At 42.7% G+C, this 15,991-nt stretch overlaps 1 protein-coding gene across 1 annotated transcript in view; it reads right to left on the bottom strand.

Annotated features, from left to right (window-relative positions):
• Nucleotides 1-5,290: 5,290 nt before the first annotated feature.
• AMOT (angiomotin) overlaps nucleotides 5,291-15,991 on the bottom strand; it is a 46,696-nt gene continuing 35,995 nt past the window's right edge. The window contains exons 8-11 of the mRNA XM_039247420.1: nucleotides 9,908-10,030; nucleotides 8,925-9,157; nucleotides 7,122-7,826; nucleotides 5,291-6,749 (exon numbers count right to left, since the gene is read on the bottom strand). Of these exons, the coding sequence (XP_039103351.1) occupies nucleotides 6,652-6,749; nucleotides 7,122-7,826; nucleotides 8,925-9,157; nucleotides 9,908-10,030 (1,159 nt within the window). The 3' untranslated portion in view covers nucleotides 5,291-6,651. The remainder of the gene's footprint in view (nucleotides 6,750-7,121; nucleotides 7,827-8,924; nucleotides 9,158-9,907; nucleotides 10,031-15,991) is intronic.

The following is a 15,991-nucleotide window of genomic DNA, read 5'->3' as shown; positions in this document are numbered from 1 at the left end:
GGTGTATGTGATTTCCGTAGTGGATCAGTTCTACATGATGACCAGGTCTGGGTTAGCTGTGAGCACAGTAGGCTAAAGTGTAGTGGATGTGGAGGTCAGTGGAGTTGGAAAGGGCAGCGAGCTAATTAAGGCCAGGCTGCTAATTTGGTCTTTTGGGCCTGGAGAGGACAACTGTGACTTAGGGACCAAAATCATCAGTGAACTTGGGATAGTGACCAATTTAGTAGATGATGATAAATAAGAAACAGGTGGATGACAGAAACTTTAAAGAAGGTGGACCTTATTATATGAGTGGAGGAAAAATAATAGCTTGGAACCTGCACTGGAAAGACTTTAAAGAAAATACATTCCCCTTTGATATTCAGATTGTGTGAGAATGAACCCTTCCATTTTTGAGACAGTAGGTTTTGGTTTAAGGGAGGAGTTGTGAGATCAAAGAAGCTTTGGTTTTTTTAAGTTTAGTTATTTATTTTGAGGGAGAGACAGTGAGTGAGCAGGGGAGGGTCAGAGAGCGAGGGAGAGAGAGGAACCCAAGCAAGCTCTGTGCTGTCAGGGCAGAGCCCCAGGTGGGGCTTGAACTCACAAACTGTGAGATCATGACCCCGGAGATCATGACATCTGAGATCGTGACCTGAGCGAAAACCAAGAGTCAGACGCTTAACTGACTGAGCCACCCCAATGCCCCTATAAAGAAGCTTTGTAAGTGGCAAAGCACAAACGTGCTATCGACTTGTTTGGTTATGTATTTTGGTTCCAGGAGTAGCATTTTATACATTTCATTATTTAAAAAGTTCATGTCTATGCATACTGAAATATTTATGGATGAAATGCTATGATGTCTGGGATGTGCTTCAAAATAATACAGGGGAGATTGGCAGCGGTGATAAGTGAATTGAGATTTTCTGTACAATGATAATGCTGAAGCCCAGTAATGGACACATGGAGTGCCCTGTACTGTTGTTTTGTGTATGTCTGAGTTTTATTTAATAAAAAGTTACAGAAACTTCATCTTTATAGATTCAGTCCATTATTTTCAACTGGCATCTTTTTATGTTCTTATTTTATGAAGATCCTTATCCTCCTCTCGCGAGCCCCACAAGGATAGATACATACCTCCATTTTACTGACCTCTGGTTCTGTTAAGGGACTTCTCCAAAGGTAAACATCTATTTAGCTGCAGATTTAGGACTAGAACTCCCATGTTATTTTGACTTCTGGACCAATATATTTGATTACCTAATTGAGTGAGTTTGTAAGTTTCCATTAAGAGGTATAAAATTCAGAGTAGCTCTCTAGGGCTTTGATCTTGGAAACAGTGGTCTTCATTTGCAAAAAAGTGACATTGCCTTTGCACATGATTTTCCTCCACCATGGAATGTTCATTCCCATCCCCTAGTTCACCCGGGTTAACACCTATACATTGTTCAAAACTCAACTTAGTCTTCCCCAGTCCCCACATACATGCTCTGTGCCATCTCAGCAATCATTCTGTCCTTTGCATTAGTTCTGAATCTTGGTCAAACTTTTTTTCATTTCATATGCCACAATGAATTGTAAATGTGTGTATGTGCATGTCTATATGTAGTTTTCTGTAGTAAATTAGAACCATTGATGCTTTTTTTTAAATTTTGGGGCTTTTTACATAATGGCAACATCTAATACGTAGTTATTCAGCAACTCATACATGCCTGAAACCATCAGTTGATGAGATCAGCAAATGAAAATACATGGGAGCTTAAATAAATACCTTGGCTTTGGCCAGTTTGTGCATCTCAGGAGAGAGTACTTGTGATGTGTATGAAACTCTGGCATTGTTTTCTTTTTGGAAACAAAGTCCTATCACCTGGGGGTCTTCACTCAAGTATCAGTGTGATTGCCAACCCATGTAAAAAGTATTCTAAAACTAAATCACGTACACTTTTTTCCTCCAATAAAAACCTTCCTGTGGGATAAGATGGAGGTAGAGAAGGTGGGAAGCAGGAGGGGTGTTTTTAATTCTGCAACTGTGTAACTCATATAGACTGTGAATAGCTTATCACAGTAAGGGATGCTCGCAGGAGGGGAGATGAAGTACCACACGGATAATCGGATCAGTGATAATACTGGATAATATCTACAGATGCTCCCACAAGGCAATCTCCATCACTTTTGAAGTAACACTTGTCTTTTCTCCCCATGAGTGACTGCTCACTAAGAACTGGCACAATGTACTTCTGAAAAGAAATGCCTTGCAAAGCTTTGTAAGAAGGGGTGGTTGATTGAATACAATCTTCTTCGTCCCAAAAAAGAGGAGTGGGCTTTCACGAACAGATTTCAATGCACTCATCATAAATATGGAAGGACTATGTAGTCCAACCTAATAAAATAATCAAATTTCAAGTTTAATGAATTCTGTACCGTCTCCCGTCCATGTTGCAACACCCATCAAGCCAATTTTGCTGTAAAAAAAGTGCCAATTCAAAGTCCATCTCCTGTCCCCAGCCAGGGTGGGACCCAGTGGTAAACAGGAGGTACAGGGAGGGCAGTGTAAAAGCAGCTTTAACATTTTCAGTGAAAAAAAAAAAAAAAAGCTGGCATGTTCGCGGTTTTGATTTGCTTTTAATAACAAGTTCCCTCAACCAAAACTGATGAATTGGCATAAGAATAAGGGTACAAAAGAAACATCAAGGGGCCTTCCAAATTGCTAACTAAAGGATGAATTCTCTGCTTTGGGTGGCCATCATTTTAGCCCTCAGAAACAGGGAGATAAAAAGATGCAAAGCTTTTAATATATGCTGCTTAAATTTATAAAGGAACCGATTAGAGCCTGTGGCCTGTGGTGTTGTCTTAAAACTTTATAATCACATTCGGTACTTTAAGCAAATGCAAATTCTGTCGAATGCTGCCCTTGAAAGGCAATTTCACTGCATAGTAAATTGAAAGTAATCACTGATACAGGGTAAATACAGCTTCTGTTGGCTAAACACCAAAGCATTTCCACACAGTACTGCATTTTAAAATAGCTAATTTTATTGTCAGTGAAAAGATAGGCACAAAGTGGATTCAAACCTGCTTAACTTTATTGGAACTAGCTCAGTCGATTACAGAATGGGGTGGCAATCAACAAGGGGCCACATACATTTTACACCGAAGGTGATTCTTCTCTAGCCATCTGCCAACCCCAGCTATCCATTTTATTAACACATACCATTAATCACAAGGGAGGCCAGAAAGGAGGTTTGATGATTCCATGTAACCCATCATTGCTACTGGAAAAAAATAAACAAGCTCTGACACTTGTCCTACTGATGATGAATGACACTTGGGAGATATATTTCCAATGATCGTAGCGGGCTGAAATTGATGGCAATTAGCCCATACTGATGCCTTCCTTCGAAAACATGTTCCGTAAGAATGCACACATTTTAAGTAACACATTCCATATGTGAACGAGCAGTTGAGATAACAGGAGATTGTATGGCTAACAGACATGAGAATATAATTTATAAAAGTTAGTCCATATGTATACACTGTGAGCTGCCACATTATGAGTGTTTAGGCTCTTCATAAAAAAGTAGTTTGCACAATCAGTTTGTTCATTTTCCAATCGTTGTGCCCACCCAACTGTGTAACAAGAGAACACTTGGTATGTTTTCTATGGCAGATGATGGCAGATATTTCAGGTTCTTGCTCTCCCTGTCATCCTGAAGCTCAAAAGCAACATTGATAATAAATCCTTCATTAAAACAACAATCGAGATATCCATGAGTTTAAGAGAATGTGCAAGCTACTTTTCTTTAATAAAAAATGGTTAATAGGAGTTTTCTATCAAGTACAATTCATTCTAATGAAGTGTTTCTGTACATGGGACATCAGGATACAACTGACTTAAATAGGTCCCCAGAGACCACCAGGCAGTACACATTAAGACAACAAGGTCACCCTTCTGTCCTGAGGTGCCAGTAAAATGCATAGATTGGTGGGAGTCCAGAAAGATCCCCCAAATGTTATACCCACACAATTGTGAAAAGGTGACTCACTTGACATTTCTCCCGTAAGCCTGAATCTTTAGAAGGACACCTATTTGAGGTTTTTTGAAAAGGCTAAATCTACCTTGTTCTATTAGTAAACATAGTACACTGACATGGACTTCTTCCATCTCTTAGATGTATGATATTACTTGAGAAAATTACTTGGGATTAAAAAACTGAGCCAAAAAGGATTTCCTCTGGTGTGAGGGGGCAGAGATGCTGTGGAAAGTTCAAAGTAGTACTCAGCCAAGAACTTCCTCCTTTCCCCAAAATACATGAGGCTAAAGAGATGGCTGCCACACCGTGTGGAATGTATGACATTTGTCACCTTCCAGAATCTGATTGAAATCATGGCTCCCAGAGCTAGCAAAAATTCTGGCAATGTGCTATAAACATAAAAGGAGCAGATGAAAGGTTTAATTTTATTTTTATTTATTTATTTGGCTAGAAAGTAGCAGTCCTCAGGTTTGCTTTCTATTTGAGAACTTTTCCCCTTATGACTGAAGGGCGGTATTAATGAGTGTTAACAGAACGGCACTTATGATTTCTATCTAGGATTCATTTGATGGCTGAAAACTAACGTGCAGGATGATCACTTCTTTAGTGAAATGTTTAGACTGGCTGAAAATCACGTCACTCTCCCTCGTCTCTTCCCCTGCCCCACAAAAAGAATTCCTTTGGAAGGTAATTAAGAATGACACAAAAATACTGTTAAATATGTCATTCCCATGGTCACAGAGGAACCCTGTAAGATGACCTGAGACAGCCAATCCCATAGTAAGACAAGCAGTGAGGGGGGTTGCTTAGGGGGAAGTTTCATGTGATTCAATGTTGAAATGAGGACCAGCGAAGAGAAAACCTTGCAAAAAGGCACTGCAGGAGAGGCAAGGTAGGAATCTAGAACCTTGGACAAACCAACAAAGCCAGGGACATTTTACAAAATACATATGCCCTGGTCCATGAAGACGCCTTTTCTTAAAACGAAGCTTTTTGTATATAAGGATTTCCCAAAATAAACATGATAATTAGCAGAATGGAAAGCTGTGTTGGGTGATCTTGAAAAAGTAACCTCTCCAGGTCTCAAATTCCTCATCACTAAAATGAAGGGGTAGGGCTCTATTGCTGAAGTTCCTTCCAGCCACTACGCTTCCCAACGTAATATATCAGGCCTACTTTTCTATTAATCTGGTTTCTAACTAACACATCCCCAAACTTCTACCCCCCACCCTTACCTAACACCCCCCACTTCCCTCACCCTCCCATACCCCTGAAAACTGATCTTAATGACATTGTCTGTGGATCTGTCACCTTAACTAAGGGCAGAGAGGTGACACAGAGCAGGGACCCGTGGCAAGAAGCAGCCCCTTTGTGTTCCTGGAGGCAGCCCTCTGGCAAAGCTCCAGAGACATGGCCTCCTTGGTCCCTGTCCACATGCGCATTTCCTGCTGCTCTCCAAAGGTATTCCAAGATGGAGTCACTGGCAGTGAGAAGGGACAGCTAAGAATACATCTGCAGCCCACCTCTCCCCCGACTGCAGCATAGTACTTTGGGCTTCTGATGCTATTCCCTTGGAGGTTATAGTCAACGATGCCTTTTAAGACGTATGCTAAGAATTGGGGAAAACAAAATGAGTTCTTTCAAAGTAGTCACCAGAAACTCAAAGCATTCAGCCCATCTACAAGAAATGCTTCTTCATTTTGCAAATGATTGGAAATCTGAAACTGGTGACACAGCCAGTGAACTTGTGCTGGAGAAAAAAATGAACACTAGCAGATTGGTCTCAGGAAATGCAAGCGAGCTGTGTTCATGGCCACACACAGCACCTCGTGCGACTCTCCATCAAGGCCTCCGATGGTCTAACTCCCTAAGTGGGAGGAAGTTGTACAGCACACAGCTAATTTACTCTCTTAGCATCTGAAAGCAATATATTAATTATCCAAATGCATAAATTACTCCAGAGTATACGTATGAATGTATGAACCTCCGCGAGGGAACCAAAAGAATCCACTTCCAAAGCACCACTGAAATGAAGATAAACACAATCTCCTGGCACAGGGTAGCTGGGAAATTGGGAGGGAAAATTAGCTCCAGCACCCTTCCACACCCCAATATCCCTGCCTTTTCTTCTGCTTACACAGCTCCTAAAACTATTTCTTTACATGAGCCCAAGATGAGAGCTCTCTCTCTGGATGCTGCCTAGATGGTAAATATACAAAACAGCACACATGCAAATTCTCTCCAGCTTCCCACTTCTGAAATCTACATGTTACGCACTGTCTCCCAAACATACTGTGCTCTTAAATGAAAATGATCTGGAATATGGAAATGCTAAACAAAATCACGCACGTTGAAAACATTCATGTATATCCAGCTATTAACAGTTCATGTATTTGTATAAATGCAAACTATAAACTTTAGAGCACATTCTGATTAATCTGTCTTTAGAAGTACTCTCTGAGTGTGTACCAGAATAGACTGGAGTTTGTATGGTATTACTTAAGCACTATATTGCTTCAATAAAAAGTCCCTTTAAAAAACATCCCTCCCACCCCTTGTCCTTACCCTCAAAATAAGAACAAACAAAAGGGAAACATGGTTAAAAGCACTCTTGCTGATAAACTGCAGCTCTTGAATAGGCCATTTAGATGAGATACTCCACCATCTCTGCGTCAGGCTCTTGTCCCAGGATCTGAATGGGAGCTTTTCTTTCCAGAGTATTGGAGTGGAAAACAGGGCCATCTAAATGGAAACAGGGGGTTAGAAACCACTTAGGGATCAGGTAAAGACTCAGATTTCTAGAAATAGACCTCTTTCGAGCAATGAAGCAGGGGCAAAGGGAGACTTGCCGGGCACCGCCTTCCCTGGCTCACCTGAGCGTTTACAGCTACTGGGAGGAAGAACCACCTTGACACACCCCTGTTGCATCCCTGTTCCCATCCTAGTCTCCCAAGAAGTCATTTATGGACTCTACACCCATCGCTTATTATCAATCCCCTTCAGAACCTGAACAACTCTGGCCAAACGACTGGCTGTGTCTACACAGCAAGGTGCCGACAAGCAATCTGTAATAGAGGGTAGAACCTAAGTCTACCCGTTATAGAGGATCCTTACCTGTCTTATCTGGATTGCAGGTCAGACTTGGTATAGACAAACGGCGTGGTCCAGAGCCGACAGCTGGACTTGCAGAAGCCTCAGCCTGACCCAGAGCTGGAGTTGGAGCTGGAACTGGTGTAGCAGCCGCAGTCGGAGCTGGAGTTGGTGCCTGAGTCTGAGCCGGAGCAGAAGCTGTAGACGCTGTTGGAGCCGGAACCGCAGTTGGAGCCGGAGCTGGAACCGGAGCCGGAGCAGCTGGAGCAACCTGAACAGCAGCAGGAGGCGCGGCAGCGGCAGCGGTGGCGGCGGCGGCGGTGGCAGCAGAGGCAGCGGCTGGAACCTGAGCAGCAGCAGCTGGAGAAACGGCAGCCGCAAGAGCAGCAGCAACAACAGCAGTTGCTGGAGACGGGGTGGCAGCGGCGGCAGCAGCAGCCGGAGGAGCAGCAGCAGCAACAGCAAGTGGAGCAGCGGCTACCATGGTGGTGGTGTTGGTGGCAGCGTTGGCAGTGATGGCGGTAGCAGTGGCGGCAGCAGCGACTGGTGCGGGCACAGAGATTGGAGCAACAGCTGCGGTTTTGTTCGGTTCCGTGCCCCGTTCCGTCTGGGTGCTGCAATCCCGGCTGCCCGTCTTAGAGTGAGCAGAGAGCAGGGGAGTGGAGGGTGGCACGGGGGAGGGTGTGGAGGGCACAGACTCTGCGCGGTAGTCCCCACCCAGGAGGATACCTACAAAGGGAAGAGGGGAAGAGGTCAGAAAAGTACAGGCTCTTCAAATGCAGACACCGGGTTACCTCTTCTTCCATGTGGGAGGTTCAGGAGAAGCACAAAGGGGACGTGAGTCTCTACTTGCGCCTCCGAGGAACCCAGGAATCGGGTTTGGCAGGCACATCCCTTCTGGTCATCAGTTCTCCATCCCAGTACAGGGTATTAAAACCTTTAAGTGTCCTGCGAATCTGTTTTCATTTACTTTTCCAGTGGTGATTGACTTCCACTTCAAGTAGAAGCTTGCAGAAGGCTTCTACTAGGCTACACTTATCACCCATGTCATCCACGACCAGACAGCTGGGAAGGATTGGGGGAATGATATGTGATCTGTGGTCACGGATGAGCGCGAGGACAATTGTGTAACCTAAGGTTCTCATCAAGACCGGGGTCCCCGAAATGCCTACTCTATCCAAAGGTCGCTGCAACATCACAGGACCAAGTAAGGTATTAGAAGCAACACAAAGACCTAAAATTAAAACACAAAGCTGGCTTTCTCAAGCTCTAAAAATGTGCCTGGTGGTATCCACAGTGTTTCTGGGGTTTTGATTAGAGGGGAAGGAATGGACAGAAATTGAATGAAAATGTACACTCAGTTCTCATCTCAGAACACTCTGGTAACAAAAACCTGCCACCCAGCTCCATTTAGCTTAATTAGAACTCTGAGTTCTTGTATTATATGGGAGGAGAGAACAGAGAGAAATCTGGAATTCTGAACTTTTGATTGATGTGATGGTCACATGGGCTTTGCACAAAGACAAAAGGTCTGGCATGGCAAAGGCCACATCTGAGAATTTTCTAGAGAAAACTGAAGTTGTCTTCTTTCCCACCCAAACAGAACTCAGAATTCTTATCTTCTAAGGCTTTGGCTTCAACCAGTGCTCTGTCAGTGAGACATCAGAGTGTGAAGGAGCTCCTGAATAGGCAGCTAGCCTCTCAGGAGGACTGATACCCAACCCGGTGTATCTTCCACTCTAGAATCTGAACCATCACTCCTTTTCCTTGCTGAATGGGCACATATCTAAACGCATCAATTTAATCTTCTTTATCTGCTGTCATTACCTAGGCTCCCTTTCCAGCTCTTGTCATCTCGCTTCTCTTCCATGATGGGGGTGCCAGTCAGGGTGGAAGAATGTGAGAGCAGGCCTGATCCAGCATTGGAAATGGACATCAGAGACTTCGCTGGTCGCATGGATGACAGCTGCTCTGTCTTACTTGGCTCTTTCCGGGAACGCTGCTGGAGCACTTTGATCATGGCGTCCTTCTCAATAATTTGGGCATGGAGCGTCTTAATCCTAGGAGCCAAAGGCAAAGAACATATAAAAACCTCGTTGCCACCTCCATGTTATGGTCTCACTGCCTGCATGGACTTGAGTTTCCATTCTCTTTTCAACTGAGGAGTTTAATCCTTTTGGCATTGAAAAGCAAGGGGAGGTGTTCTGTATTTTTAAAAATGCCTTTCTCCATACCCAAATGGATCTAGTGGAGCATCTAGGAGTTGTTGCTTAAACCTCAGGAAGCCAAAGCAAGGTCCGAGTGGGAAAAAAGGCTGTATGTAAGAGAGTAAATGGATGTCATGGATGCTATAGTGGAGAATATGAGTCAATGGAATGATGTATTTAGTGAGAAGATGAGGACTTCTTTGATTGGGCCGCAATTTCAGTTAGTAAGTAAATGACCCTGAGTTTATAAGACATATTAGGTGCCCTACCTCCAAGTGTGAATGGATATTCTTTTACTGTGCACTCTGCTGCATCACAGGGTTGAAGTCCAATGCTAGAAAGAATACCCAAGAGTACAAATACCAACAATACAGTTCTGGCAGAGGGAAGATGGAAAGCAATTACCAAGGCCAATGGGGAAAGCAAGGTAAAGGTCACTGTATTTCAAACCCAAGTTAACAGGCTGGCAGGGGTGCAGGGGTTGGGGGAGGCTGCATTATCAGGTTTCTCAGTTGTGAATGAAGATGCCTGCCCTTCCCTACTGACCTATCTGGTCTCTATACCTTCTTCTCAGATCCACTGGGGTCCAGATTGATATTTTACCTGCCCTCCATGTCAAGGCAACGCTTGTTGGCCATTAAGATCTCTTCCTCCTCTTTCTGAATGCGAGCTTCCAGAGCCGTGTCATAGCTGGTGTTAGGAGAGTGGCTGATGACTGTTGTATCCCTAGGAAGGAAAAGGACAGTCATGATGATAAGGCAGCAAGATCAACAAATCCTATCATCTCCCGCCCACTAAAGGTTGCTGGAAAGCAGTAAGCTATGGCCAGACTCATTAGGAATGGTTGGTTCCTGGAAGACTTACTGAAAAGAACCTCTAAGATGGGAAGGTTCAGCTTTCAGAGCTAGCTAGAAGAGGTTCTGAGCAAAAGTCAGTGATGGGATTATATAAGAGATACACGGGCTTGCCTTCAGAACTAGACAGATATCTTCCCAACGCCTCCTGGCAGAGAGTCCTTTCAAGTGTTTAGATCATGGCCAGGTTATAGGAAAATCATTATCTTTTCACTTTATATCATTATTTATATTACACATAAGATATTATAGATTTTCACTTTATTTTCATGATAGATATGAAGGGGAAAAGGCTCGACTTTTAATGGCTATTGCTACAGATGTATAGCAGCAACTACACCTGAGTGCTAGGTACAAACTGTAGAGATGGCACCAGTAAAGGTCAGATCAGGCATATGAGCTGAGTGAGAAGCATGGCCTTTGAGTCAGCACCACTTAATTCCTATCTAACCTACATCAGAAACATTCTAGTGCCAAATCAAGGAGTCTCTCCCCACAGCTATGTGACTGTTCTCTTGCCAGAGTCCCAACGTCATGAGGGGCCATCATGTTTCACTTGGAAGTGTCTCAGGCCATTAACTCAAATACTCATTAAAAAGGAGCAAAAGGTGTGGGGTGGGGGGGCGAAAGGAGAAGTAGACGAAGAAGCGGAGGGGGTGGGGCAAGGCTGCTGTCAAAGATACATGGGAATCCTGTATCGTCCTGATTAAGTGAAGTTATGCATCTTTCTTTAGTTCATTTGGAACTAGTGGTAGAAAAAAAGAGGGAAAGGAATGAAAAAAACCTGGATCTTTTTTGAGTAGGTTGGAGGGAAAGAAAAAGGGATTAGGAAGACTATTGATGTAATTATATTGGTCTTAAAGGAAAAGCCGACAAAAGACTGAGAAAACAATGAACTGGCACTGCTTCATTATACTTCCTATGAGAACGGGGAGCAGTGGGAGAATTTCCTGCTGGCAACTAGTTACGTTCTCTTAGCTTAGAGACTGTGACCAGTGCAGATGGGAGTGAAAGGGCAGGGGACTGAAGATGCAGAAAGTGAGTATTAAAGTTCAGGAATTTTGGTGAGTTCCTGTAAAATAACTGTCACCCAAAATGCTTACACTTGAGATGCCATTGATTTGAATGGTGAAATAAATTGGAGAGCAAGAAGGAGAAGGGCTTACAGTGGCTCACATCAATTGCTAAACTGAAAATATTTTAGCCTCTCAGGATTCTACACTTGCTGTAGCAAATTCACTTGCTTATAGTTCTATCAGGAATGGCATTTGTGTTCCGAAGCACCCAAGGGGAAATGGCATTGTGTGACATTGAGAGCACAGGCTCTGACCATAGACTCCATGAGGGTCCAATCCCACTTTCCCAAGTACCCTGCCACGAACAAACTCTTATGAGCTCAGAAAGTCAGTTCACTGCTCTAGACCTCGGTCTCCTCATATGGAAGACAGAAGTCATAATTATACTTGTATCTCATGGCATTTTGGGAGGCTCAAATAAAAGTATGCATGTAAAAGATGCAGTGTCAGACACAGTAAAAACACTCAACAAAGTTATTGTTGTTAGAGAGAAAAGTATGAGTAGGTACACCTGGGTGGCTCAGTCAGTTAAGGGTCCAACTCTCAGTTTCTGCTCATATCATGATCTCAGGGTTTTATGAGTTCAAGCCCCCCATCGGGCTCTGTGCTGATGGTGTGGAGCCTGCTTGGGATTTGGGATTCTCTCTCTCTCTCTCTCTCTCTCTGCCCCTCCCCCACTCACTCTGTCTGTCTGTCTCTCAAAATAAAGAAATGAACTTTTAAAACAAAATTTAAAGAGAGAAAAGTATGGGTAGAAGGAGAGTAACATACAAAAAGGTATGACTTGAAGGAATTTCAGCTCTAGGTAGAATCTTAGAGGCAGCTCCTACAGTGCGCAGATCCCATGCAATGGCTGCTTCAGAGCCAGGCCTCTCTAAAGTGTGTGTGGTGTCTATCGACACTGGGGACATGAGTGTACGGTTTGTCACTGGGGGAGCCAGTGCTGGCTCACTGCCACTTTGACTGCATAAAAGACCATTCTGGGGGACTCAGAGCCCTGCCAGCTAATTGATATGGACACTGTGAGCTCCTCAGGAATGGAGCCTGAAAATGTGGGGCACTTAGCGAATTCCTACAGAGCTGCCAGGATGGCCTTCAACATCAATCTTCCTTCTAGAAAACTGGAGCTACTAAGCCAGTGGCTCAGGCAAAAGCAAGCAAGCAGTGTTTGAAGGAGCAACTTGACCTAACTCCCAAGATTCTGAGACTATCCATAAGCACATCAGGAGAGAGATGCTGGGCTTGAGAATACAATCTGCAAATTCCAGACTGTAGATCCCTGATTTTGACATCCTACATCCAAATTCTTTTTTTTTAATGTTTATTTAGTTTTTTTTTTTAAGTTTATTTTTTAAAAATTTTTTCTCATGTTTATTTACTTCGAGAGAGACAGAGACAGCACGAGCAGGGGAGGGGCAAAGAGAGAGGGAGAGAGTCCCAAGCAGGTTCGACACTGTCAGCACAGAGCCTGATGCGGGGTTCCAATTCACAAACTTTGAGATATGGCCTGAGTTGAAACCAAGAGTCAGACACTTAACTGACTGAGCCACCCAGGTGCCCTTTAAAATATGGATTTATTTATGAGAGGGAGAGAGAACATGAGCAGGGGAAATACAGAGAGAGAGGGGGACAGAGGACCTAAAGCAGGCTCCACACTGACAGCAGAGAGCCCAATGCGGGGCTCCATTTTGTAAACCATGAGATCATGACTGGAGCCGAAGTCAGACAGTCAACTGACAGAGCCACCCAGGTGTTCCCTACATCTAAATTCTTAAGTAAACGATTTCTGGCAACTATCCCTCCAGTCATCTCTCTCCTTCCTTTGATGAAATTAACCCCATCACATTGCTTACATCACTTTCCAGAATGTCACCCATGACTTCCTAATTAAAATATCTAGAGTTTTCAACTTTTAAGCTTCAAATCCATCTCTTCCTATCAGTAGCATCCTTTTGTTTATTTAATATGTGAACTTGACCATGAGTGGAGCCCTGTGGTTGAAGTTACTGCGATGCTAAAAAGTGGCTAGACATTCATCAGACTAGTCCCTGGCTGCAGGAAACTTGCAAGGGGAGAGAAGAAAATGTAAGGGCAAGTAATTAATTGTTACAGAGGGGAGTGTGAACTTTATTCCAATTGGCACTGAAAATTATTAGAGCTTTTTGAGGGGAGTAGAATGATCCAAGCTACATTTTATGAAGATAACATTATCTCTGGCTGAAATGTGATGGGGGATTAGGGGAACAATACAGTGGACTTGGTCAAACCAGTCAGAACGGTCACTGTAATAATCCCAGCAAGAGATACTGAAATCATGAACCAACGCAATAGCAAGGGGAATGCAAACAGGCCATAGGAGGCACAAATGCTACAACTTGGAGACTATTTAAATGTGGGTGTTGGAGAGAGGGAAGAATGAATGAAAGCTCTGGTGTTTCTAATTCAAAAGACTAGAAAAGATGGCATACTGCTCATTTGCTATGATAGGAATAGAAGGAGAGATTTTGGGGAAAACATTATAATGAGTTTTGATTTTAGTTACATCAGAGTTAACACATCTTATGAATAGCCATATGACAATATCCAACAAGTTGTTGACAATTCTAACTTTAACCTAAGGGATGTCAGACTTACTATTTGAAGCTGTAGTAGAGAACAAGACAGCTAAGACAGAGTGCAGAATGAGAAAAAGCAGAGGACGGAAACTGAGAAAAGCCTATAAGGAAGGAATAAGTAGGCTTTATAATGTGTGTGATCAGCTTCTGCCTCCTGCTTTCTCTTCCTTTCCTTCTTTCCCAGATTGACATCATCCAAAATAAAAACAATACACTGCACGTTTGGGGAAGGTTAATGACCGGATTCAGGAAATGTGGACTAGTAAATTACATGGTTGATTGGATTTATCTTTTTTTTTTTTGAGAGAGGAGAGAGAGAGAGAGAGAGAGAGAGAGAGGGTGTGTGTATGTGAGCAGGCATGCATGCACACACTGCGGAGGAGCAGAGGGAGAGGGAGGGAGAAAGAATCTTAAGCAGACTCCATGCCCAGCGCAGAGCCCCACGCAGGGCTAGGTCTCAGGACCATGAGATCATGACCTGAGCAGAAATCAAGAGTCAGACACTTAACCAAATCAGCCACCCAGGTGCCCCAATTATCTTTTTATCCTTTTGCTGTTATTCAGAAATAAATTCACCATTTGCAAGCCGCAATCTGCAAAGCCAAATTTATTCATATAGGTCAAACTACTTGGTAACAATTTCCCTTATGTAAATTAAGCATCTAAAGAATCTCTAGGAACACGATAATATGGAAGTTATAATATGGACCATATTATTATGATTATTTATCATACTTTTCAGTGAATAAATAAGAAGCCTCAAATTGTAAATCTTAAACAGTTCATAATCCCTAATCACCATCCTGAAATCATCATATCTGGAAGGCAGCAGAGTCTAGTGGTGAAGGTGTCAAAATGTCATTTTCAATTCCAGTTCTTCTGCTTAGTAGCTGTGTGTGATCTTGGGCAAATTATTTAACCTGTCTGTGCCTCAGTTTCCTCACACATAGGACAGATAACAGTACTTATCTCAAAGACTTATTGTGAAGATAAGCAATACCTGTAAAGCACTTAGAAGAGTACCTTATATAGAAAACACTACCTGTGCTTTCTTGCCTTGACAGCTGTCCCTTTGACAAGTGGTGCTTTGTAGAATTAAAGTGCTAACAGGAGTCTAAACAGATCACCTAACAGGCCTTATCACCTGAGAAAAGACCGTTCTCTATTATTACATTAAAATCTGTACTTTAGGGGTGCCTGGGTGGATCAGTCAGTTAAGCATCCAGCTTTGGCTCAGGTCATGATCTCACGGTTCATGAGTTCGAGCCTCGCGTCCAGCTCTGTGCTGACAGTTCAGAGCCTGGGGCATGCTTTGATTCTGTGTCTCCCTCTCTCCCTCTGCCCCTTCCCTACTTGTGCTCTGTCTCTCAAAATTAAATAAACATTAAAATTTTTAAAAACCTGTACTTTATTATTCACAATGACTAAAGACCTGAAACAATCCAAATATCCATAATCAAGTGAATGGATAGACTATGGTGGTACACCCAGACTATGGAACACTACTCAACAATAAAAAGGAATAAACTATCGATACATGCATCAACTTGTATGAATCTCAAAATAATTACGCCAAGTGAAAGAAATCAAACAGAAAGGATATATACTACATTACTTCTTTTGTACAACATTCTAGGAAAGGCAAAATTATAATAACAAACTGATTGTTGTCTAGTGTCAGGTGGGGGAGGAAGGGATCAAACTGAAGGGGTACAAGAGCACTTTAGAATGCACCCTCTATTTTGATTGTGGCTACATTATTGTCTATAACTGCCAACATTCATCAAGCCATTCATATAAAATAGGTGTTTTACAATATGTAAACAATACCTTAATTGAAAAAATTCTACAACTACCATTGATACCACCCAAGTAACACTTCCCAAATGTGCAACCTGTTATTCACCTATAAGCTATTACATTGGGAACGTATGAAGTCAGAGATACTAGCAGAATACACAGAAACCAAGCATGTCATTAAAATGTGGCACTAGATTTAGGGATTTAAGTTATAGAGTTAGAAACCATTTCCTTCTCTTTCACTTCTTTAAAAATTATTTAGAAAGAAAATAGAATATAAAGCCTTTGCCACAGAAAGGGGCAAAGAGCAGAACCTTGGTCAAATTTTTTTTTTAATATTTT

This window comes from Hyaena hyaena, unplaced genomic scaffold, assembly GCF_003009895.1.
Source record: "Hyaena hyaena isolate Hyena2069 unplaced genomic scaffold, ASM300989v1 scaffold_297, whole genome shotgun sequence".
Taxonomy (NCBI): domain Eukaryota; kingdom Metazoa; phylum Chordata; class Mammalia; order Carnivora; family Hyaenidae; genus Hyaena; species Hyaena hyaena.
This window is presented reverse-complemented; position numbering and strand designations above follow the sequence as displayed.